The sequence below is a fragment of the Eriocheir sinensis genome, unplaced genomic scaffold (assembly GCF_024679095.1).
Source record: "Eriocheir sinensis breed Jianghai 21 unplaced genomic scaffold, ASM2467909v1 Scaffold179, whole genome shotgun sequence".
Lineage (NCBI taxonomy): Eukaryota > Metazoa > Arthropoda > Malacostraca > Decapoda > Varunidae > Eriocheir > Eriocheir sinensis.
The window spans coordinates 410,650-434,765 of record NW_026111172.1 but is presented as its reverse complement, the minus strand read 5'-3'; the positions used below and the strand labels follow the sequence as shown (position 1 = coordinate 434,765).

The 24,116-nt window shown below is 42.3% G+C and overlaps 1 protein-coding gene across 2 annotated transcripts in view; it reads left to right on the top strand.

Moving 5' to 3' along the window:
• LOC126990588 (histidine protein methyltransferase 1 homolog) overlaps positions 1 to 15,770 on the top strand; it is a 102,821-nt gene extending 87,051 nt beyond the window's left edge. For both annotated transcript variants that reach the window (XM_050849224.1, XM_050849225.1), the window contains exons 8-10: positions 4,272 to 4,387; positions 14,732 to 14,828; positions 15,728 to 15,770. In XM_050849224.1, coding sequence (XP_050705181.1) covers positions 4,272 to 4,387; positions 14,732 to 14,772 — 157 coding nt within the window. In that variant the 3' untranslated portion in view covers positions 14,773 to 14,828; positions 15,728 to 15,770. The remainder of the gene's footprint in view (positions 1 to 4,271; positions 4,388 to 14,731; positions 14,829 to 15,727) is intronic.
• Positions 15,771 to 24,116: the final 8,346 nt, after the last annotated feature.

Below are 24,116 nucleotides of genomic sequence, written 5' to 3'. Positions count from 1 at the left end.
AGCGAGCATTATCGTGTGCTGGCAGCCTGCTATCACACGGCGTGTCCGATTTTGTGGCTACTGTATGCTAGCCTACGCATAGTAAACAGTCGTCAGTGTCAGTAATATGCAGGCAGTAATAACAAATACCATCAATTATAGTCGATTATGAGTTAAAGAATATTAGTAATGTCGCAAATAGCTGTTTTGTTAATATAAAGCCTGCTAATTTTCTTAGTGGTGGACAGCTTCAAGAATGTTTAATGAACATAATCAGCGACCTTGTAAATTAACAAAACAGCTACAGTACCCTCCCAAGTTTCGCGCTTGCTTCGTTCCGCAGGTATAGCGTTAAACTTGCGGATTGCGAAACTCGGGGTATTGAAAATGCTGAAAAAACGCTTATTTGTTCAAGCCCGTTGAGAAACTGACCTTTTTTTTTTTTTTTTTTTTTTTTTTTTTTTTTTACTTGTTATCTCAAAATACGTACTGTGAAAATAGGAAGAAAATGTGAAGAGAGAACGGGTCATTTTGAAGTCGCAGCTGAAGGCTGCTGGTTGCCTTACGATTGGCTGACAGTTCTGAAAACACGCTTGTAATTGGCCAAGTCCGATGATGTCATCGCAGGCACTCATCCAATCAGCGGCCTCTAACTATGACAAAACAAAAGCTTTGTGAATCTGAAGTCAATTCTGAGAGATAAATCATTAGTTCGTGGCTTTTACCACTGGCCATTAGCACGCATCTCTGTGAATCCTGCCCCAGCAGGTGTGAACATGGTCACCCAATCGCTATTGTCCATCGACTCTTAACTTGAGCCCTGTGGCTTGGCCTGAGGAAACCCCCATTGTTTACAGATCTAGTGATGACCTGCGCATGGCGATCTGTCTCACTGTTAGTCTGTACGTTATCTATTTACGGAATGTATACATATTCATTATACGACTGCATGGTGTTAAGAATGGCTTGGGATTAGAGGGAAAGACAACGACTTAGTAAACCTTCCATATCACTTAGCAAAGTGGCTCATGCGACGTTGCTGCCTGACGGACCTTGGCAACAGGCGCTTGGCTGCACCATTCAGCATTACACCACAATGGACAACTCAAGTAGATCTAACTCTCGCACCCTGCACAACCATGCAAAAGAGAGAGAGAGAGGTAGCGACCCTCTCTGAGGAGAGTAATGGAGTGATGTGGCACCAGCGTGGCCTCGTGGGGAATCCCTGAGTCGCGCCCAAGGGCTCAAGTTAAAATCAATAGAGTATAGTTTCTTGAGAATTTTGTACAGAGATTCAAAGTCGGCTGCATTTCACCGGAAACTCATTGAAATTCTTGTCAGAAACTCAGTCACCAGCATGTTGGTTATTTTCTTGTGAGGTTGGTAAGTTGTGGTCACAAGAAGAAGAGTGTATCAGTTGATCTGTTCAGTAGCTATCTGCATGTTTATTCCAGCACCACAATGAGTTCCATGAAGCTAGATAAGCCTGGAGTAATCAGGTTGAGCAGATCTTGGACTTGAGTCTTTTCCAAGCATAGCCACTGCTTCATTGTGTCTTGGTCCTCACTGTTACGTACTTTCTCGTAACACTTAACGGTAGCAAGCTGTTACACACTCTCCCTTTGTCTCTGAGCTAACCACTCACGAACCAACACATACTTTCTTTTCATTTTTTTCTTTTTCTTCAGCAAACACCACAAAACAAACTCTGCAAAGTCTGGATCCATTGTTTGTTTTGCTTTTCAGCTGATATATTCCAGAATGCAACAGTCCTCTGCGTGACCAAACATGAGGATAAATTTGAGGCATAAAATTGTTGGAAGATAATCTCGGTGGAAAATTCCCGAGAAGCTAGCTTGTGTGACCGCGCCTTTAAGCTGCTGGTGTCACACTGGGCCTTTTTCCTCCGACTGCGTTGGTGATACGGGCGACCGGCAGCTCCAAATTTTCAGGGTGTGCGTCATACATGGCCAAGGTCGGTTGTCCGTATTCACAAAGTAAACAAAGCAGTCGCCCTGTATCGATTAAATAGTAAACAAAGCAGCTCTGCCAGTCTACTTTAAGAGTTTCTTGGTTGGCCATTTTCCACTGCTCCTCACTCCTCAGCCACTGCCGTCGTCTGTTTGTTTACATACAGCCACGCGATTGCTCGTACCTCCAACCATTTTCCATCCGTACAGACAACTAACAACTCGCTCCCGGGTGGGTGCACGGGCGGTTGCCAATAGCCCCAAAGGTTGAAGGAAAACGGCCAATGTGACACCGCCTTGAGGAATCGCGCGTGACGCCGACAGTAAGTAGACATGACCCGTACATGTCAAAGCAGCGCAAAACTCGGGGCGATAATGCACGAAAGTCGGGATGGTAAGAATGTAGGATTGAGCGCAAAACTTGTGGATTGCGAAACTCGGTTGGCATGAAACTCGAGAGGGTACTGTATTTGCGACATTACTAATATTTTTTAACTCATAATCGACTATAATTGATGGTATTTGTTATTGCTGCCTGCATATTACTGACACTGACGACTGTTTACTATGCGTAGGCTAGCATACAGTATCCATGAAATCGGACACGCTGTGTGACAGCAGGTTGCCAGCACACGATAATGCTCGCTTCAGACTTGGGTGAACCGACTATAGCTTTGCAATGTTGTATTAAAATGAACAGATTATGGAGTATGTATAATAGGGACAAGTAGTGCAGAGGCAACATGAAATAAGTCTTGCAACAAATTTATGGAGGGGATTAAAGCTGTAAAAGAATACATTTCAATTATCTTGTGATCAGGTTGACTGACCATTTAATCAAGCAGTTGCTTCCCCCCTTTGCCCAGCACTTCCTTTCATCTCATCTTGCATATCATGAGAAGTATATTTTGTGGTTTATATCATATATTTCATTTCACCGACGCCTGCTCCTAGGAGCTCCCATCAGGGGATGGCCACGGCAGAAGAGTTTCCAACTTTCTCTATCCAGACACTCCCTCCTTGCCTGCTCATAGTTTCTCAAAGATCTTTCCCCCCTCTCCCTAACGTACTCTTGCACCCTATCCCTCCATTTCACTGGAGGTCGTCCCCTAGCATTTCCTCCTATCTCACTCACATACACCCTTCTGGTCATCTTACTCTCCTCCATTTGCTCCATGTGGCCAAACCACTTTAAAGTCTGTCGCTTCACTTCTTCCCTTCACCCCTGTGACACATTCCAAAATGCTTGTACACACTTTCATTACTCATTCCATTCATTCTACTCACATCACAAGCACTCCTCAAATAACTCATTTCCACTGCCTGCACTCTAGACCTCTGACTTTCATTCCAGGCCCATGTTTCACTTGCATATGTGTGGGTTGGTACTATTATTGTATTTCTCAAATCCCTCTTTACCTCCATGCTCACACTTCTGCCATTCATGATTCGTCCCAAAGACCCTGCCACCCTTCTTCCTTGCAATGCCCTTTCTCTTATCTCACCCTCCATACCACCATGCTTACACATAACTGATCCAAGGTACCTAAACTCATTGACCTCCTCCATTTCTTCACCATTCAAAATTATTTTGCATTCTTTTTCACATTCAATTTCCACTCTATATGGGCATACAAAATCTACAACCTCGCTTCTACTTTGTTCACAAACCATCACTTTACTTTTGTTGACATTTACTTTCAGCTTTCTCCTATTACAGACACTGTCAAAAACACTGACCAAATTTTGTAAGTCACTGTCATTTTCTGCAATGAGCACCGTGTCATCAGCAAACAGTATTGAACTCAGTACCCTCTTCCTTCCCTCATCGAACATTCTTACTCCAACTTCCCCAACTTTGCCCTTCATTTCTCTAATAACACCATCCATATAAATATTGAACAACCATTGTGACATGACACACCCCTGCCTTAAGCCCATTTTTATCTCAAAATGCTCACTTGTTTCTCCAGTAATTTTGACACATGCAGATGCATATCAATCTATCTATATCTCTGATATCCATTCCCCTCATGAGAACTTCCCCCAAGGCACTGTCATGGTAGTGGCATCCCTGTTCTGGCACTCCTCAACACATTCAATCCTGCCAGACAATTGCCCAATACTCATCTACTCTATTTATTAATTTTACTCTTTATTAGTGATCAGAATCCCATTAATAGTGATTATTTTCATTTTAACCAATCATAATTTTGTTGTTCATTTATTTTTCTTCATATTATTAATGCACCTTAACTTATATAGCCTACTTTTCAGAAATATTTTGATGAAGTGTTACACTGATTCTTAACTTTTATGCAGATTATTAGCTGCCAAAACACATTATTTTGGTGTGGGTGGAGGAACACAACAGTTTGCAGATCTTGTAAAGACTCAAGGTCAACTAGATGTTCATTTCATCACCTCAAACAACTCAGGTAAGTAATTTCTTTATTAACATCCATTAGATTCACATTATTTTCAGCTGAATTTTAACCCCTTCAGCGCAACGCCCGTATATAACATATGGGCAACCCAATCCATCCATGCCTTTATTTACAGGACTGCAGTTTAAAAAATTGCAGCGTTCCCAAACTTGCTTGGCTTGTAGGCCTGCCTTTGTTCTGCCAAGCCTACCCTCCCTTATCCCCCTCCATTGACTCAAGCCATGCTCCCGGGACACCAAGTCCCAAGGCCTTGACAACAAGGAGATTCTTCTTTCTCTTGCATCTGGCTATGTCAGCAAAACTAGCACGACCTGACTCTGCTGTCTGCTCAGCACAAATCACGCCTGCCACCTCACTCAATTCCTCCTTTATACTGGACACCCAAGACTCAACCTCATCTTTAACCCTTTCCTTGCTAAGCGCTCGCAACGAGACTATCACCCCAGGCGCGCTTGGGCACCCCAGCAGGGGAAGGGGATCTCTTTTAACCGCTGTATCTCAAAAACTATTCGTCACAGCGACAAAACAAGAATACTGTTGGAAAGAGGAGGTCAAGATCTATAAGATTCGGTTATGTAAGCCTCTCCTACGAGTGTACAGGCACGTTCAGGGGGTGTGGGAGCTTTAGCACCACCAGCAAGTATGCTAGTGCTCGCAGTTTTAACCTCTGTATCTCAAAAACTATTCATCACAGCTAAAAAAACAAAAACACCATTGGAATGAGGAGGCCAAGATCTATAAGATTTGGTAATGTAATCCTCTCCTGCGAATATACAGGCACGTTCAGGGGTGTTGCCTGTGAAGACGTACATTTACACGTGCACGACGGTCAGCTGTAAGGCAACTACTGAGTAGATCTCTTGATGATGGGGTGCTGGCAGGGCAGTATTGCCATCCGCAAAATTTACAACTATTTGGTCAAAATATCAGTCATGTGATAGGTGAAGCTATGCAAAAATGTCGCTATATTGGACAACAACATCCACCAGTTGCTCGTCTGTAGATTTTTCGCGCGGCTGATATGATTTTTCTCCAAATTTACTGAAAAACCCATTGAATTGGCAATGCTGTGGAATGAGAAATAGTGTTGGAACACTCATACGCTGCAAATTTGAGTGCGACTGGAGCTCGCAGCGAGCGTTTAGCACCACCGGCAAGTTATGCTAGTGCTCGCTGTGAGCGTTTAGCAACAAAAGGGTTAACCACAAATATTTCTTTAGATAATTCTTGCTTAAATTTATCCAATTTTTCAACAATGTGGGTAATGAGGGATGCTTTATGAAGACATGGAGTGCAAATCCAATTTATTTTAGGTACAGGAAATCCCCGATATACGAAAGCTCGATGTACGAAAATTCGGATATACGAAAGTGAAAAATATAGGACAATTTTCGGTTCACGAAAGACATGCTTAGATATATCGAAAAGTACAGTTTCCACCACTGTTTCTGCCGATGTCTATATCGGTCGCCGCGCACAGTCAACAGCCTCACGCACACTCGCAGTGATTAGGCAGCAAGTGTCCATGTCCAGTCCCCTCCACTTCAACGCTCATCACTTAGCGTTGCCAGTTTGTGAACCCCTTGCTTCGACTCGAATCCGAAACACATCCCAGCCAGCGTGAGGAAACGTGAGGGTGATGGAGTGGGTTGGGGGGGGAGTCCAGTGGAGCGGTTCTGTACTGTTTGGCACGTGTTTCGGGCACGAGAGTCGAAACTGGCCTTTCACAGCTTGGGAAGTAAACATTGGCAATGTTAAGTGATGAGTTGTAGTGACGAGTTAGAGGGGATTGTCCTAACATATGTAATGCATTTCTATAACATTAAAGGAACAGGAAATGGTAATTGTTTTTAATTATTTATGAGCCTTGCGTTTCATTGTATTGTGAGTAGTAAATTGCTTTTAAGCATAGTTATATTTAACTTTTTTTTTTTTTTTTTTTTTTTTTTTGCTGGCGCTGGTCCCTAACCCCCCTATTTATTAACAATCCTATGGGGGAAATGGCTTCGATATACGAAAAATCGATAAACGAAAGGTTTTTTCAGTCCCTAACCCTTTCGTATATAGGGGATTTCCTGTATATTATCCTGCTTGACTCTAGTCAAATTAGTACACTTAACATGACACCACTTTGGGCACAAACGGCATGAAATCCACTTCTCGCCTGTAAAATCTTCACAGATACAACAGGAGTCTCTCAGACTCCTAGTTCTTCCCGGCCTGCCATTGTCGACTCAGCAATTCCGAGGAGCAAGGAGCTCACACAGACACATCCACTCCCTTCCCATTGCTGGGCACGATAACAGAAAACCTTATTCCCGATAACCGATAACTGATAATGGAAAACCTTATTGGTGATAACCGATATTCGTTAACTGGAGACACAAATATAAATCCACAGTTCCGATACTAGCTGGCGATAAATCCGATAGGCGAAAACGATACTATATTGATATTTAAAAAAAAAAAAAAAAAAAAAAACAGATGAATTCAAATTTTCATTATCTGTATTTTAGAAAACTTACAAAACATGAAAACCACACGTTGACACGTACATATGGATGGTAATACTAGAAACACCTGAACCGGTATTGTGTTATTTAGCGTACTCACCGTCAAAAGCTGGCGCTTTTGTTTACAAACACTGGTCTCTCGTGAACTGAGCATGCTCAGACCAGCAAGCGTAGACCTGTACAGTCTCACAAAGCTTTTTAACCGTAATTAAGAGTTGGTGAAAGGCTGAATCAGACATACAGTACAACTACCACCATCCTCGCTGTTTCTAGAACGACACTCTATACGAGTTATATTTATATGTACAGAGTGTCGTTCTAGAAACAGCAAGGATGGTGGTACTGTATGTCTGATTCAGCTTTCCAGCAACTCTTAATGTGTTAAAAAGCTTTGTGAGACTGTACAGGGCTACGCTTACTGGTCTGAGGATGCGCAGTTCACGAGAGACCAGTGTTTGTAAACAAAAGCGCCAGCTTTTGACGATGGGACACCAAATAACACAACACCGGGTGCCTTCAATATCATGGCATGCTCACAAACGAATATGGAATATCAAATTTGAGGCAGTGAATAATCATTTTTTGGGCAAAGTTAATTGATTTTTGAATGTAACATAAAAAATAACCTTGTGTTTTTATGTTGATGATCTAAGTATGAAATCTCTTCACCGAAGATATTTCATACCCCGAAGTTTTTTCATACAACACCAAGCGCCCGGGCCACGCATGTGCAGTAGGGAGGAGACAACGGGGTTTTTTCTGAGAGGTGGAAAAAAGTAACGATTATCGCTTGTTTGGTTACAAAAGTAACGAAGATACTGATATATATTTAAATAAGTATCGGATGGCCGATACCCCGATTTTGTTATCAGCGATAAAATATCGCGATAACGCCCAGCTATGTCCCTACCCCTCTTACTCACTCACTCACTGAGTGGTTTAATTATTTTTAAACATTCAATCAATTTTCCACGGAGGCAACATTTCTCAAGAGGAAACAGGTTAAGAGTTGAGAGCCTTTCATCGTAAGGTTTATTGCACAAGGAAGGGATAATTTTTGTTGCTCGCTGTTAAACACCTAGTTAGCGGTGTCCTTTGCATGGTAGAAAGACCAAAACTGAACCGCTTATTCCAAGTGGGGTCTGACTAAACTATTGTAAAGCAGGATTATTAAATCTTTATTTTTGAATAGAAGTTTCTCTTAATGAAGCCCAGCATTCTGTTCGCTTTATTTGCTGCATCAATGCATTGCTGTGATAATTTTAGGTTTGATGCAATTATGACACCCAGGTCCTTGATGTATTGATCACTTTTGAGTTTGACGCCACATTTTGTAATCGAACTTCTTATTTCTTGTTACAACTTGAAGAATCTGGCACTTATCTATATTAAAGGGCATCTTCCATCATTCAGACCAAGCTGAAATTTTATGGAAGTCTTCTTGGAGGCTTTATCTGTCTTTGTCAGTAAGGACCGAGTTACAAATCTCTGTGTCGTCTGCAAATTTACTAATGAGATTATTGATTCCAACGTCCACATTATTGATGTAAATAATGAAGAGCACTAGGCCAAGAACTGAGCCCTGTGGGACTCCACTAGTGACAGGTGCCCACTCTGAGTTAAACAGAGAGAGAGAGAGAGAGAGAGAGAGAGAGAGAGAGAGAGATCATCTATGGTTTAGCAATGTGTTAACCCGGTAGTAGCGACGGGCTAAATTTGTGGCTGTACTGTGTAGCAGCGACGGGCCAAATTTATGCCATGATATAAACCCCCCAAAATAGATGATACATAATCTGATCACAAATGCTTTGATATATATTATGAAATGATTTGTGTGAGGGGTGATTTTTTCTCATTTTTCTCGCTTAGAGGGACCATTAAGAAACATGATCCCCACTGCTACCAGGTTAAGGGGAAGATCCACCATAGGATATTATGGAAATATGAAAAATATATCAAAATTGAGGTTAACCCGTAAACTGCGCCAGACATCTCAAGATGATATGAGTTAGACTGCGCCAGACACCTTAAGATGACACATGTTCCAAGGTGAATATTTATATTTCCCGCAATGCCAAAGTATATTCCAATGAACCTCGTGTGGCAACATCATCCCTCTTTCGCACCATGGAGTCACCATCATCATATTAGTTGCTCCTTAGCAGCCATGGAGAGCAGAATTATGTCATCTACTGATGCCAACCAGTCTCATATAGCTCCTGCAGTCGTGACCGAGGGGGAGGCATGGAAGGGGGTAAAAAGAAAGTATTGGTAAAGAGAAAGATTGTAGTAGACAAATTTGAAAGAGACAGTGATTCAGATTGTATTCAACCATCAGATTCAGCTGGTCTGAGGAAGCGTGGCAAGCGTGAGCATGCTTCTGGCGCTCAAGGTCACAGACACGCTACCTCTCCAACAGTGCAGAAAGTTACTAACTAGCCTAGTCACTCACTGACACCATCATCACTGTCCCATGATTCAGAGTGGCAGAAAGATGAGGAAAACGACAGTGGGGGTATAAGAGAAGACTCGGCTAATGAACTGAGTGAGGGAGGGGTGTCAGCTGGAATGGGAGAGGAGGGGGAGGCAGAGGGAGAACAGGAGCCTCAGAGACGTGAGACAACGTGTATTCCATTCGTCTGGTCTGATGGATCAGATTTTGTGCCAGACATTCATAAAACTTTGACAAGAATATTGCTGGTGTGACTAATGACTGGCCTCTTGATAATGATGCGCAAGAGGTTGATTATCGAAATTGACAAAGTGAAGTTTCCTGTGATATAATTTGTTTGTTGTAACTGAAATGAATAATTAGTGGCAAGAGAATGTTCAAACGTTGACTGTGCTGTGTGTCATCTTCCCTTTGCCACCGTCCTATCTACCCCGTCACTACCAGCGCTCCCAAGGTCGCCTCATATCCACAACCTTTATCCCGCCATCATTGCCACATTAGGTGAATTATTAATTTTTTTTTTGCACTATTTGGTGCTCAACATGTCTCTCTTGGGTGTTGTAATACTAAAAATTGTTTTCCAGCAGGTTATTGTTTTGCCATTTATTGCACACCCAGGAACTATTCCCAAATCTTAATTGCGCAGTTTATGGGTTAAGGGTCTGTGTACACCGCCTATGTGTAGGCTATCGAACACCAGTTTGTTTTTCTTTCCCGCAAATTTAAATGTCCTGCCGAGCCAATTTTTAAATGCCCTGTAGATGGGCGTGGCGCGCATGTCCTAGTGTGGGTCACGTTGCTACGTTATTTTCAATGAATGTGATGAAATAATGCCTTATAAACGCCCGGTCATACGTCAGGCAGCGTTTACACCATGTTGGCGCTCTGTGCAGGGCTGCCCCTGCGCCTGCTGGCCTGCGCCAGTGCACTTCAAAGCGTGAGGGGGAGAGGTTACGCTCACGCTGCTTCTCTCACTTGCCTCCCATTCGCTCATATGCCTTCATTTAGCCTTGCCATTGCTCTGAATTCTTTCAGACATGCCTAAAGTACCCAAGAGTGTAGAAACAAAGAGGAAATGAGCGGAATACGCGAGGGAAAAGCGGAGAGAGAGAGAGAACGCAGATCACCAATTCCAGCCGCTGCCTCCTCTATCTCCACCTACGCCGCCACCACCGCCTCCTCTCCCTGCCTCAGCTGATGCACCCATGCCGCCACCACCACCACCTCTCCCTGCCTCAGCTGATCCACCTACGCCGCCACCACCGCCTCCTCTCCCTGCCTCAGCTGATGCACAAACGTCAGCTGCCACACCACCACCATCAACTTTGGCACGTGCATTGTCACGGTCACAGATTGCAAGCGCTCGTGTGCCTGATGTTACTGCAATCTGTGACCGAAAATATATTATTCAGCTTCAGTCTCTGGTCGCTGGCTTACAGTGTTCTAAAAGGAAATGCAGGCAGCGGCTCACAGTAAGTGCCTCTTCTGACAGATGGGACACCACCTTTTCTGTTGCGTGCACTGCATGCCAGACATAATATTGCTACGCTCCACCAAAAACGTTCAAGCTGAAAGGGGGTGATGATAACAAGTTCACAGAGATGTATGATTACTGAGCAATAAACAACCATATGATATGAGGTTTGCTACATTATAACTTGATTAGAGTACACTATGACATGAAAATGGCAAAAAAACTTTAATCGATGTTTTCTCAAAACAAGGGTTACAACAACATAAAATGCATCTCCTCCATTATTTTTTTTACGATTGCCATAAAAATTTTGGAGTAAAAACTTAATTTAATTTAGAAAAAATTGTATAATTTTTTTTTTTTTGATAGAGGTCATACTTTTTCCGTACAGCACAAAAAAATTTAGACCACGATTTAATAAAAAAAATAATTTGAGTAAGTTTATTAGATTTAACCCGTAAGCTGCGGGACTGAGATTCTGAGTGCGTCGCCTAGTGCGGCTATATCAGCGAGAGATTGACCTTCAATAAATGATATCTAAGTTACATAAACGTGTCATAAATATTACAATACACATATCTGTAGCTCGAAATGTGTTGTATCCTGCATATTTCTTAGATTTTTCTATCACAAAAATGTTTTTCTGGCAGTATCTGAAGCCGCGGCGGAAACTTTTTGGCGCCTGTTTGAAAAGCCCGCTTCCAGAAGGCTTACAGCAGCTTACCGCTCAGCCGCCCAGAAGGCGTACAGCAGTTTGCGGGTTAAAAAAAAAAAAATTATACGATTTGTTAGGATTGTTATGAAGTATTTTGTGTGCAAGTGGCAAAAAAACAATATGCAAAGATGACAGAAAAGATACATTTTGAAATTTTTGCAAAAAATAAAAAAATCAATATATCTTAATACATATTGATACTATTTACTTGAAACTCGGGTATGATGATGAAGGCAATGTTACACATAACATCCATGAAAATCAACAACCTCAGCCAATTTTAAAAACATAAGCGGATCCTTCCCTTAACCCCTGATCATCAGGGCTCCAAATATTACATTATCACTAGACATTTCCAGAATTTTGGACAAACTTTTGGGCTCAAAAATACATTTATAAATGGCACAAAGTTTAATCCTTTACAGTAATACCTCGGTTTATGAGCGCCATAGTTTACGAGTGTTTTGATTTACAAGCAAAAAAAATATACAAAAATGCCTTGGTTTACAAGCGATGACTTGGTGTTCGAGCATCCTGCTTCTACAAGTCTTTTTTTTTTTTTTTTTTTTTTTTTTTTTTTCTTAAGGGTGTGGACACGGGCTATATGGAGCCCGTCTGGGTCAAGCGCGTACGTACCTCCGAGGAGGGACCAGAGGCCATTACCGGGATAGGACCGACTTTATCGGTTGACGTCAGCCTAGCCAACCAAGTCAGTCTGTCAACAAGGACTGGTGTGTCTCTTTGTACAAGTTGGAAGATGTGAGCATGGGTTCCCTTTGTTCACTGCAAGATGAGAGTGCTCAAAGCAGAAAATGCTGGGAATAGAGTCTCAGTTAGGGTTGCTACCTTGAGCTCAGAAAAATAAGGAATGCAACATCCCATTCTCCAATACAGAACGAATCCATATTTTAAGGAATGGGTGGCAACCCTAAAATTTCTCTAGCCTGCCATGACTGACAGCCACTGCCCGCTGCTGGTGAAGGCAGGAGGAAGGGGGGTGGGATGTCACGCTTCATACTGTACGCATATTTTAAGGACAACCCTAGACAAACAGTTTTATGGACTGGTTTTGTGATTCACCGAAAAATGCGCTCACTACAGTTTAAAATACTGAATTTTATCTGCTTATCCATTCAGACAGACAAAACCGAACAAATGGCATTCCGTATCTTAATTAAGGAAAGGGTGGCAACCCTAGTCTCAGTCCACATTGTACACTTGCAGAGATAGCACCCACGCGCTCATCTCCAGTTACATTTGTGCTCTGGTGAGCTATCTTTGTGTTTTCAGCACTACAGTGTGCGTTCTTTGTGCTTTAACAATGTCCCCCAGAAAGATGGTTAAAAGGGATGGTGTCGCAAAGAAGAAAACAGGAACGGCAGATACTATGCTCGCAACAGCAGGAACGGTGTGCGATCCTCGGTGGCTTGTATGCCCTCATGGACATGACTGACTCCCGTTTGCCCTTCATATTGGACGATATGTCGGGTTACTTCACGTTGAAGGTTGAATGTAGTTCCGGTACCTCGAGAATAGGGAAACTGCGGCTGCTAAATCCCAGTGCAAAGCCTACTGCTCGACCGTAGTTAGCAATTGCTAAAGTCTCTGTAACAACTGTAGCACACTGATTTGTGTTTTATATTATTTATCATTGCTATTTGTTTGTAAGATTACTTTTATTCTATATAAATTAACATTTAAAATGATTTTTATGAAAATATTTTTTGGGATATGGGACGCATTAATGGGATTCACATTAAATTCGATGGGGAAGTTCATTTGGGTTCACGAATGTTTTTGTTTGTGAGCAGAATTCTGGAACAAATTAAACTCGTAAACTGAGGTATGAGTATGACTGTTTAACACATGAAATATATGCACTTTTAAACTTGATTATAAATTACTGAAGGCCATGAAATTTGCATTTAAAAAAAAAATGTGCAAAAAATGGAGGAAAAAACGAAGTGTATATTGGAAAAATCACAGCCAGTCACAGTGTTAATGTATGCTGCTCAAACTTGCAACACGAGGAGTCGAGATGTTCCCCTGGGATGCTCCAGACCCTCCTAGCCCTTTTGCAGCACAGGTTGTTTTGGCCCATGCTGTAAAATTTACAGCCCCATTGTCCGGAATCCTGGACAATGGGGCTGTAAATTTATTTTATACATAGAAGCCTGACAAAAGCACCTCACATGGCAAGACCACAACTCAAAGTGAGATTTCATAGACGGCCAGCCTCTTGGGCCTAGCACCGTCTCGTCAGCAACACAAACTAGGCCTCTTGACAGAATCCCGGACAACCCTGGTGATTAATGGTTAATCCATTTCACATTAGTTCATATGGGAGAAATGATTTAGGTTTTCAAACAAATCAGTTTTCAAAAATCTTTTAGTAACGAATTAAGTTTGAGATCCAAGGTTCCACTGTATAGGGGGGCTTCGTGGTGCAGTGGTTAGCACACTCGGCTCACAACCGAGAGAGCCCGGGTTCGATTCCCAGGCGGAGTGGAAAAATTTGGGCGGCTTTTCCGATACCCTACGCCCCTGTCCACTCAGCAGTGAATGGGTACCAGGTATTAATTGGGGGTTGTGTCCCGTCTCCTGGGATCTGTTCCCTTCTCCTATAATTCCTTCCCCTTCTGTCTCTCTCCAGCATATGACCACAGATGTTGCGCCGACTAAACGAAACTTTCCAACTTTTCACTGTATAGGGCTTGTGGCTCACTAGAAACCATTTCATGATTCTTTCATATGATCTATTTCTTTCATTAGCTACCTGTGTTTCCTGGATACTACAAATTAGTGTGTGGCTGTGCATGACATTTCAGGACATTATACATCAACCCCTTGGATGCGGACTTCCTACAAGAAGACATCACCAGGCTACATGAGTGGAGCAAAAAGTGGCTGCTACAATTCAATGAAGACATATGCAAAGTCATGCACCTTGGGAGGGTATATCCAGCATACCAATACCACATGGGAAACACTCCACTATCCACCACAGAGGCAGAGAAAGACCTGGGAGTACATGTTAGAAGGCTACCAGTGAAGGCGAAATCCATGTCAATCGCAGTGAAGGGGTTAAATGCAATTTTCCTTGGTTATCGAGTCAGTGTGATAGATACGTGTATATATTTTCTACTAAATTGCTCTCTTAATAACTATTTTATCTTTTCAGGTGTTAAAAGGGAGATAATTCAGATGAAGTTTAAGAACTGAACAACAAAAGACAGAAATGAGTTCTTTTGTTCTTCAACATAATATTAAACAGCAAGGTATGTAATTATTTTACTATCATCCTTTATGTCCACATCCATGAGCCCCAGAAATTTATGATATTTAGAGTACATGTCTCCACGTATATCCCCTGCATGCTGCAAAGCTTATCAAAAGAGATCAAAGATGAGGGCAGGAAGTTACTCCCTATAAAATGTACATCCCACCAAATACAAAATATTGAATATGTCTATTTTTTTTTTTTTTTTTTGTTTTTCTCATTCTGTTGCTTTCATTTATTTCGTTCATCACCATCTCAAGGATAAAACTTTTAGAGGAGGGAAAAACACGATATTACTACAACACTCACAATATATACCAGATGTATAATATTTTCTGACAGACAAATTTATATTCTTCTTTTATATGGACACTAACTTCTGCAAAACGTACAACACTTTCTATTAACTTATTTTGTATGCTAAAGGAAGCGGGTCGAGAGAAGGTAAACTGTATGACAAGTTTCGTATTCATACGATCACATCCTGGTAACACACAAAAGCTTTGATGGGACCTTTGATAATTCTGATGTGGGTCAATTTCTACCAATAGTACAATTAAGTTCTGCTATTTATATTACAGCTTATTCTAGAAGGTCAATATAACTTGCTGTACATACAAATAAATTCTTCCAAATGTATTAAACCTTTACCAAACATAGCACAGTTTCTGCTAGACATATAATATCCTGCCAGACACACAACAGCTTGCTGAATGCACAGCTGCAATACTTGATTTGTTATGGATTTATTGGTTAAGATGTTTAATATGTTAGTGTATGAGTAGCTTTGGTTAATGTTCACTCAGATACCTTGTTATTAATTCTTACTCTTGTTTTATCTTCTTTCTCATTATTGACAGTGTCTCCATTTATAATTATTTTCTAATTTTGTTACAGATGAGTATGGAGTTATGATTTGAATAAAGCATTGAATCAAGAATTTTTTTGATCTCAGTCAGACATTTCATTAACATCTAGATGTGTGAAAATTTATGCCATATTCATATACAAATAACTTCTGCCACACACAAGAAAACTTTTGCCAGACTTTAATCAGTTTTCATCAGACTTTGCCAGACATGTGATAACTTGTCCAATATACAAGAGTTTCTTCCAGACATAGGTTAATTTCTTTAAGACTTACAAAAAATTGCTAGATGTATGATTGACTCTGCCAGTTAGATAGATAACTTCTGCTAGATTCACAGGGATTTCTGTCATATTGGTTATTATTTGCCTCATGTGATATTCTTGCCAGATATACGATATCTTGAACGATAACCATATTTTAACAAAAATGCCCACCTGTATACAGATGCATTGGCATATGTCTATGCCAGGGATGGCCAGTCCGCCAATCGTGATCGACTGGTCGATCACAAACCCGTCTCGAGTTGATCGCATGGCTTAGCAGCCTTAGTAAATCACATTTAATGATTTATCATTCATAAAATGCTATAGCATAGAAAATTCATATTTAAATTTACATCAAAATCATTGTGATAAATTATTATTACTGTTGTTGCCCGCTGTACCTAAAACTCAAAACGTGAGCTTATCGTGTTGATTTTTGTTTTTGTTTTTTTCTCATTCTGGGAATAGATTATCATTATGAAGATATGAGAATCACAAGTGTAGAAAAGCTACTGTGCATCGCCTCCCTGTGTAACAGGAAGCATTCGCGTCCCATGTGTCAGGAAGCATTCGCGTCCATACAGGACTGGTGCTGGCTCACTCCTGGCCAGGAAATTGCTTAGCAAGTTTTCATCAATTGTGTACTAAACTATCATGTGGTTTGATATGCTTAAAAATACAAGATAAATATTATATTAATGAATTTGGTAATGAAAAGTAAAAGTCAATATTAAGGAGTTGTCAAAATTAGAGATAATCCTATCTGGTAACTACTCTTTGATACTGCATTCCCAGTCACCTTCTTTACACGGCAGCATAAAGAATTGTCTCTGGTATTGGAAACCACAATTGTTGAAACTTTGGCCTAGCTACAGTTGTCATGTTAAACTGCAGTAATATCTTTATTTTTTCAAATACAGATTATTGGCAAATTGTTTAACAAAAATGAGTGCTGGACCAAGCACTAAAGTGGCCAAAACGTACCATTTTCACAGTGAATGGGAGGAAGTTTATTTTTTTTACCATGAATAACTTGAAGTGTGTTGGCCTGAGATGTCATGTGTCTCCAGCTCTAGCAAAAAAAAAAAAGAAATCTTGAGAGGCATTTCAAAAGCTGTCACAAAAAGTATGACAATGACTTCCCACCTAAAGGTGAGCTAAGAAAGAGGAAATTTCATGACCTGAAATCTCAGCTTAGAATAAAATATTCAAGGAGGCCTTTTTAGAATCAGCAGAATCATTGTTTGAAAATTTCAAAAATGTCTGAAATTCTGTCTTCTCTGAGGGATGTTTAGTTATCAAAAAGCACTGTCATAAGGCACAGTTAAAGTATGGCTGAGGAAGTGAGTGAACAGCTGCATAAAGACACATGTGAGTGTAGGTTCTTTTCATTGCAGTTTGATGAGTCTACTGATGTGGTTGATACATCACAGTTGTGCATTTTTATTAGATTGGTGTTTAAAGACATGAGCACAAAAGAGGAACAGCTGAAAATCCTACCACTAACAGGAAAAACTAGGGGTGAAGACATATTTAAGACTTTCAGTGATTTTGTTCATCGTACACAGTTGCCGTTGAGTAAGCTGTTGTCAATAACAACTGTTGGAACACCTGCAATGGCTGGCTGAATCAGTGGGTTCACTGCTTTATGCAAGAGTGACGACAGGTTCCCTAACTACTTTAATAATCATTGCATTTATTCATCAACAAGCACTATGTGGTAAGAAGTTGAATATGAAGGAAGTCATGGATATATCCCTCAAAGTTGTGAATTCAGTTCAACCCAGAAGTCTTCAGAAACGGTTGTTCTGATCTCAACTAGAAGCAAATAAGGCTGAACACTCTGACCTTCTGTTGCATAACGATGTCAAGTTGAGGTAAGTAGCGGTACACCGACGGTAAACCGCAGGTGCGCCGCCGGCCCCGGAAATATTGCATATCTTGCTGGCTGTTAGGCCCCGATTGGCTGACCGGGAGTGATCGGATCAACCCGGACTCTAGAAGAACCGTCCAAGTCATTCAAGAATAAGCTCCGGGGGGCAGCATGAGCCAAGAAAAGATGGCGCCTCTAAAAACACTTGCATGAACCATGACGGGATCGGGCCGACCACCAGGCCTCTCAAGAAAAGCTTACTGGTGCTACAGGCTTCGACGTAAAAAATAAATAAATAAATAAATGAAATAAAATAAAAACTCGACCACTCTAACTGATCAACGGACTAACACATAACACAGAAATGCCAAGCAATTAAGGTGATCTACTGGTTTATTAAAAGGTCGAATTTTGCACCACACACCTATAAATGTTTTCTCACAAAACTTTTCCTTAATTATCCCTACATACTCCTGTGAAAGTTTATTGCTGAAAACCTCTTTTACGTCGGTCATTTTTTGCTTTACTTTACACTTTCGCGGGCCTGGCTCTGCATGCGACGGCCCATACGGGTAAAGTCAGTTCATATGTGTCCATAAAACCACATAGAAATTGAACCCATGCACAGCTGCTGCCCTCTTGGTGTTGACTCCTTGGGCTTTTGCAAGCGGGATAAAGCAGACGACAAGCATAAGAACATAAGAACGTAAGGAGTCTGCAAGAGACCGGTTGGCCTATACAAGGTAGCTCCTTTAAGTCTACCCCCACCTTACCTCACTATCCATGAATTTATCCAACCTCTTCTTGAATGTACCTATGGTATTGGCACACAACATGACAGCCAAGTCTGTTCCACTCATCCACCACTCCACTGGTGAACCAATTCTTGCCGATGTCTTTGTTGAATCTGAATTTGTCAAAATTAAAACCATTGCTATGTGTCCTACCTGGCTCTTTTACAACCAAAACCCTATTGACATCCCCTTCAGCCCTTCATTCATTTATAGACTTCGATCAGTTCTCCTCACAACCTTTGCCTTTCTAGAGAGTGTCGATTTAAATGCTTCAGTCTATCCTCATAAGGCAAGTTTCTCACCCCTTGAATAATTTTTGTCATCCCTCTCTGTACAGATTCTAACATCTTGATATCCAGTCTATAGTAGGGGGACCAGAACTGAACCACGTAATCAAGATGAGGTCTAACTAGTGCTAAGTAAAGTTTCAGGATGACCTCAGCGCTCCTATTGCTTACGCTCCTAGAGATGAAACCCAGTACCCTGTTTGCACGATTCTTAGCCTGAATGCAATGAGCCCTAGGACGTAGGTCAATGCTCACTAAGACTCCTAATTCCCTGTCACACCCAGACCTGCTTAGAAGAGTGTCATTTAAGGAGTAATTGTGTAAGGGGTTATTCCTACCTACGCTCAGAATATTATACTTCCCGACATTGAATTATATCTGCCTTTTCCGTGCCCAATCATATAGTCTGTCAAGCTCATCCTGGAGAACGCTAGCGTCCTGGTCTGACTGGATTACTTCACAGATCATGGTGTCACCTGCAAACTTACTAACATCACTATTAATTCCTGTGTCCAAATCAGATGTAAATGATAAAAAGCAGCAGACCCAGCACTGACCCCTGTGGGGCTTCACTCATAACACAGCCCCATACAGGTTTTTTACCCTTGATTTGCACTCTCTGCCTTCTACCACTAAGCCACGCCCTGATCCTGTTCAAGACTCTCCAATCTATGCCGTGAGCCTACAATTTTAGTAATAGCCGGTGATGGGGGACTTTGTCGAATGCTTTACTGAAATCTAGATAAGAATGTTATAGCTTTCATCTCTGTGAACCGCCTCGATTACTTTAGTGTAGAAGGACAATAGATTAGTAAGGCAAGACCTACTCTTCGTGAACCCATGCTTTGTCATGAATTGAACTATGCTTCTCTAGATGGTCCCGAATGCTCCTGGCTATAACTGACTCCAACATCTTGCCTACAACTGATGTTAAGCTAATTGGGCGATAATTTGAGGTGGCTGACTTATCTCCCTTTAAAAAAAATCGGCGTCACCTTGCAGAAAACAGCAACAAGCCAGGATGATTGTCCAGGATACCCTTTGAACATCGTCAAGTCGTACCAACCAAAGACCTTCTGAAGGAATGCATGAAGAATCGGACCCAAAAGCTAAATGATAATCATCGAAGTTGTTGATGCAAATATCAAAAGACAAGTTTGCTGGGCTGCTCAGAGTAAACTTGTCTCAGGTTATGTTTCTGGAGCAAAACCTTAGGTTTGCGGCACCCTACTTGGCAAGCCAATTAGGATCCATAACCAGAGTTTCTAAGTCTTCCAACCTCAGGTTTCTCCATGATGAGTGCTCTAGATCTAAGGGACTAGAGGACACTTAAAGCTACAGTGCAGGGAACTTTTGAGTGTGTGTGTGTGTGTGTGTGTGTGTGTAAGAGAGAGTTGGGGTTGGTAGGAAGGAAAGTGGAAGAAATTAAATATTTTTATGAAATTTCTGAAGATTCATTGGACAAGATATCAAAATCTGTGATGGCAAAACTCAAGTAACACCTGTAAGTTAACCGAATGCCACATAAGATGATGCAGTTGAAATCGTGGAAAAAAAAAAAGTAATATCATGCGGTTTAGGATAAAAGATTCCTAACTCAAAACAAATCGACCAATTTTCAAATTGAGTAGTACCAATCTTTATCGCTCATAATGCCCTATAACTGTGCACAAGCTCAAGTTCTCTTTTAATTTGTAGCGTGGCGGCGTGGCTCGGTGTACCGTGGAAAAGTAAAGGTTAAGTACCATGCTTAAGGTTGCCAAGGTCGCAATTTATCTCACGTCGATAGGGAAATGGAAAATCATGTTTTTTTTTTTTTTTTTTTTTTTTTTTTTTTTTACGTCATGGGCTATGACGCCAGTAGGCTTCTCTTTAGGAGCCTGTGATCGGCCTGAGTCCCTCATGGCGCAGGCAAGTGTTTATAGTGGCGCCATGTATTCTTGGTTCATGCTGCCGCAGGAGCTCATTTTTAATTTCACTTGAACAGGTCCTTTAGTGTCTGGGTTGATAGGTGGTTTTCAGGACAGCATGTGGGTAGTCTTTGGCCACTCGGCAGTGACTGAAAAATCGGTGGTAGCGGCGGATTCGAACCCGCATCATTCAGGACGAGGCGGAACGCAGGATCGGCACACTAACCACTCAGCCATCGCATCTCTTTTGATATATTTATAAATTTAATTCTCTATATTCAATATTACAATTAAAGTTTAGATGGGTGTTTACTTTTTATATGCATGATTTTCTCTTTGGGCTACTTTTTGACTTGGAGGTTCACGGAAAATTTCACCCAAGACTTGGGAACTTGAGTTCCCTCTCAGTCTCAGGCGTTGTTAGGGATAAGTTGTTGAAAGGCATGTTAAGTAACGAAGTGAGTATCTGTGAGAAGCTATTACTTCTCCCCTCTCTCGTTGGCTCCTTGCTTCACTATTTCTCGTATGTTTCAAATGTTCGTTCAGCGCCCAGTAGTAGGTTTCATTTCAGTTGACTAAATAATTGGACCCCAGAATCTCCTTTACCTCCTGCATTGCCTCAGCAGTTTAAGGCAGTCTCTTCAGGAACCACCGTAGCGAGCACATCTCTGGTAACTTGCTTATAAGCGAGCCTGTGGACTGAACTGACTCCGGGGCATGCTTAGTGCCTCGTGATTGTGTCCGACTGTATATCAGTCTGTGCCATTCAGTGCTTTTCGGCTTGTCCGATCAGCGCTTAGGCTCCATTTATTAGCGCTTTGGTAACGTGAATGTAACGTCGAGCCGGTATTGGACACTGAGACTTGTGTTTAAGTCTAAATATTAATTGCGAGTGTAGTATTTGCTTCGTTTGCTTGTTTTGTGCTTTAGTGTTCGTTTTCAATGTCATGCGGGAGTACCGTGACATAACTTGGTGTGTTTGTGACTGCTGGGCACTGGAGTTATATTTCGTGTTTGTTTATGTGTTGTGTCTTTTTGGTGGTGTTAACTTCCGTTGCTGCATTGTAACTATTGTGTCGGGTTATAATAATTATTTCTATGTGTTTACTTTTGCTAACACCGGTAGTCTGCTTACGGTGTAGGATATTTCTTGTGTATTGTTGCAGACATATTAGCCCTGTTATCTTTTCTTAAGTTGTGGCATTGTTATTGGGTGCAATAGTCTTTACGTAGTAAGAGGAGAGAGAACCCCCTTGCCTAAGTCTACATATACCAAGTCGGACCACCGCGCAGGAAGGCGGGGCTATGGATGACGTCACTGGTTGCTGAGTAGGAGAAAATGGTTTTCTGATGAAGAAAACGGATAGAAAAATGGCACACTAAAATATTACCGTGTTTATAGAACGTTCTCACACACACACACACACACACACACACACACACACACACACGTATATGCAGCCACAGCGCACGCGCACACGCACACACTCACAAGCACAGACACAGCACAACACACACAGACATAGAAGCACAGCACACCACAGCATAGACAGCACGCACACACACACAAACACGGGCACAGCATATTCCACACACACACACACACACACACACACAGCATAGCCACACACAGAGCACTGACCACACACACACACAAACACAGCATAGAACAGCGTAGACCACACACACACACAGCACAACACAGCATAGACCTCCCCTGACACACACACACACAAAAAAAAAAGAATGCTTCATTGACTAGGTATTGTTATGCCGGGCGTGTTACTTGGGTTCCGTGTCGCCGTCAGGAGACTCCGTGGGAGGCAGATATGTAAACACTTTGCACAGCTTCTGTAGATTAATATTCTTCCTTAGTAGTACACTTCACTCTGACTCTTCACTTACCACTAGCTTACTATGACTGGGACTGCCCTCTTCTCCTATGTATATCCAGAACAGTACAGTCTAGAATGTTACAGTATATTTTAGATCATACAAGAACATGTAGCAAAAATATATGCGAGTTGGCAACACTTCCCGCCTGGCGCCTGGCGCTGGACGGGCTTTGCTCCCCGCCCCCTGCTCGTTCTCCGGGAGCCTTCTAGAGGCCTATGGTCGCCGGGGAAAGCTTCCAGCACAACACTATCCCCCCCTCTTAATTGTGATCGTCCCGATCACACACTTAACTATATACAAACGTAAGAGAATTAATCAAAAACATAATAATCGTCGTATCGCTGTGGACGCCTGCGTTGTCTCTGTCTTCTGCTCGGTGCCTCCTGCGCGTCTGTCTCCTGGTGCGCCTCGTCGTCGTCCGCTTCTTGGGGTGTCCCTGGAACATCTGCCGAGCCGGAGGTTATCTCCTCGCTGAAAGGTCCAGAAGGCTTATGTCGTCGTCGACCTCCTCTCGGTCCTGGACGTCCCTTGCGTTTTCGTCAGCTGCTGGGTGTCTGTAGTTGTTCCAGGTGTAGTTTCCCGGACCGTGGTACCTCCATAGGCGGTTGACGTGGACAACTTTCGGCTTGGTCCTTTCCGTTCTCCGGATTCGGTAAGTCACGTCGGAGAGGCGTTCTAGCACAGTGTAAGGGCCTTCCCAGGGGCTCTGTAACTTCGGAGACTGTCCTTTCTTCCTCTGCGGGTTGTAAAGCCAGACTTGGTCTCCTTCCTTGAAGTTAACGTGGCTTGCCCTCATATTGTAACCGCACTTCATGGCCTCCCCGGAGAACTTCAAGGCACCTCGGACTTGATGGTGCACCTCTTCCAGCCGTTCCTCTAGTTGACGGGCAAAACTGGAGGTGTCCCTTGGAAGGCTTTCCCCAGGAGGCCTTCCTGTCAGTAGGTCCACCGGCAATCGCAGCTCACGTCCAAACATCAGCTTTGCGGTGAATACCCGTAGTCTCGTGGGCGGCAGACCTGTAGGCCATGAGGAGCGCAGGCAGCTTCTGATCCCATGAAGACTGATCATTGTTGCATTGCTTGGCCAACTCCTGGCCCAATGTCCAATTAAACCTCTCCACCATTCCATCTGACTGTGGGTGCAGAGGGGTGGTCCGGGTCTTCTTGATACCCAGAAGCTTGCAGCACTCAGCAAGGACTGTTGACTCAAAATTCCTTCCCTGGTCGGAATGGAGCTCGTTAGGCACACCGAAACGACAGAAGAACTCCTCCACCAAAACCTTGGCGATGGTAGTGGCTTCCTGGTCAGGGATGGCGTAGGCTTCCGGCCACTTGGTGAAGTAATCCATTGTGACACAGATGTACCTATTTCCGTTCGTCGTCAGAGGCAAG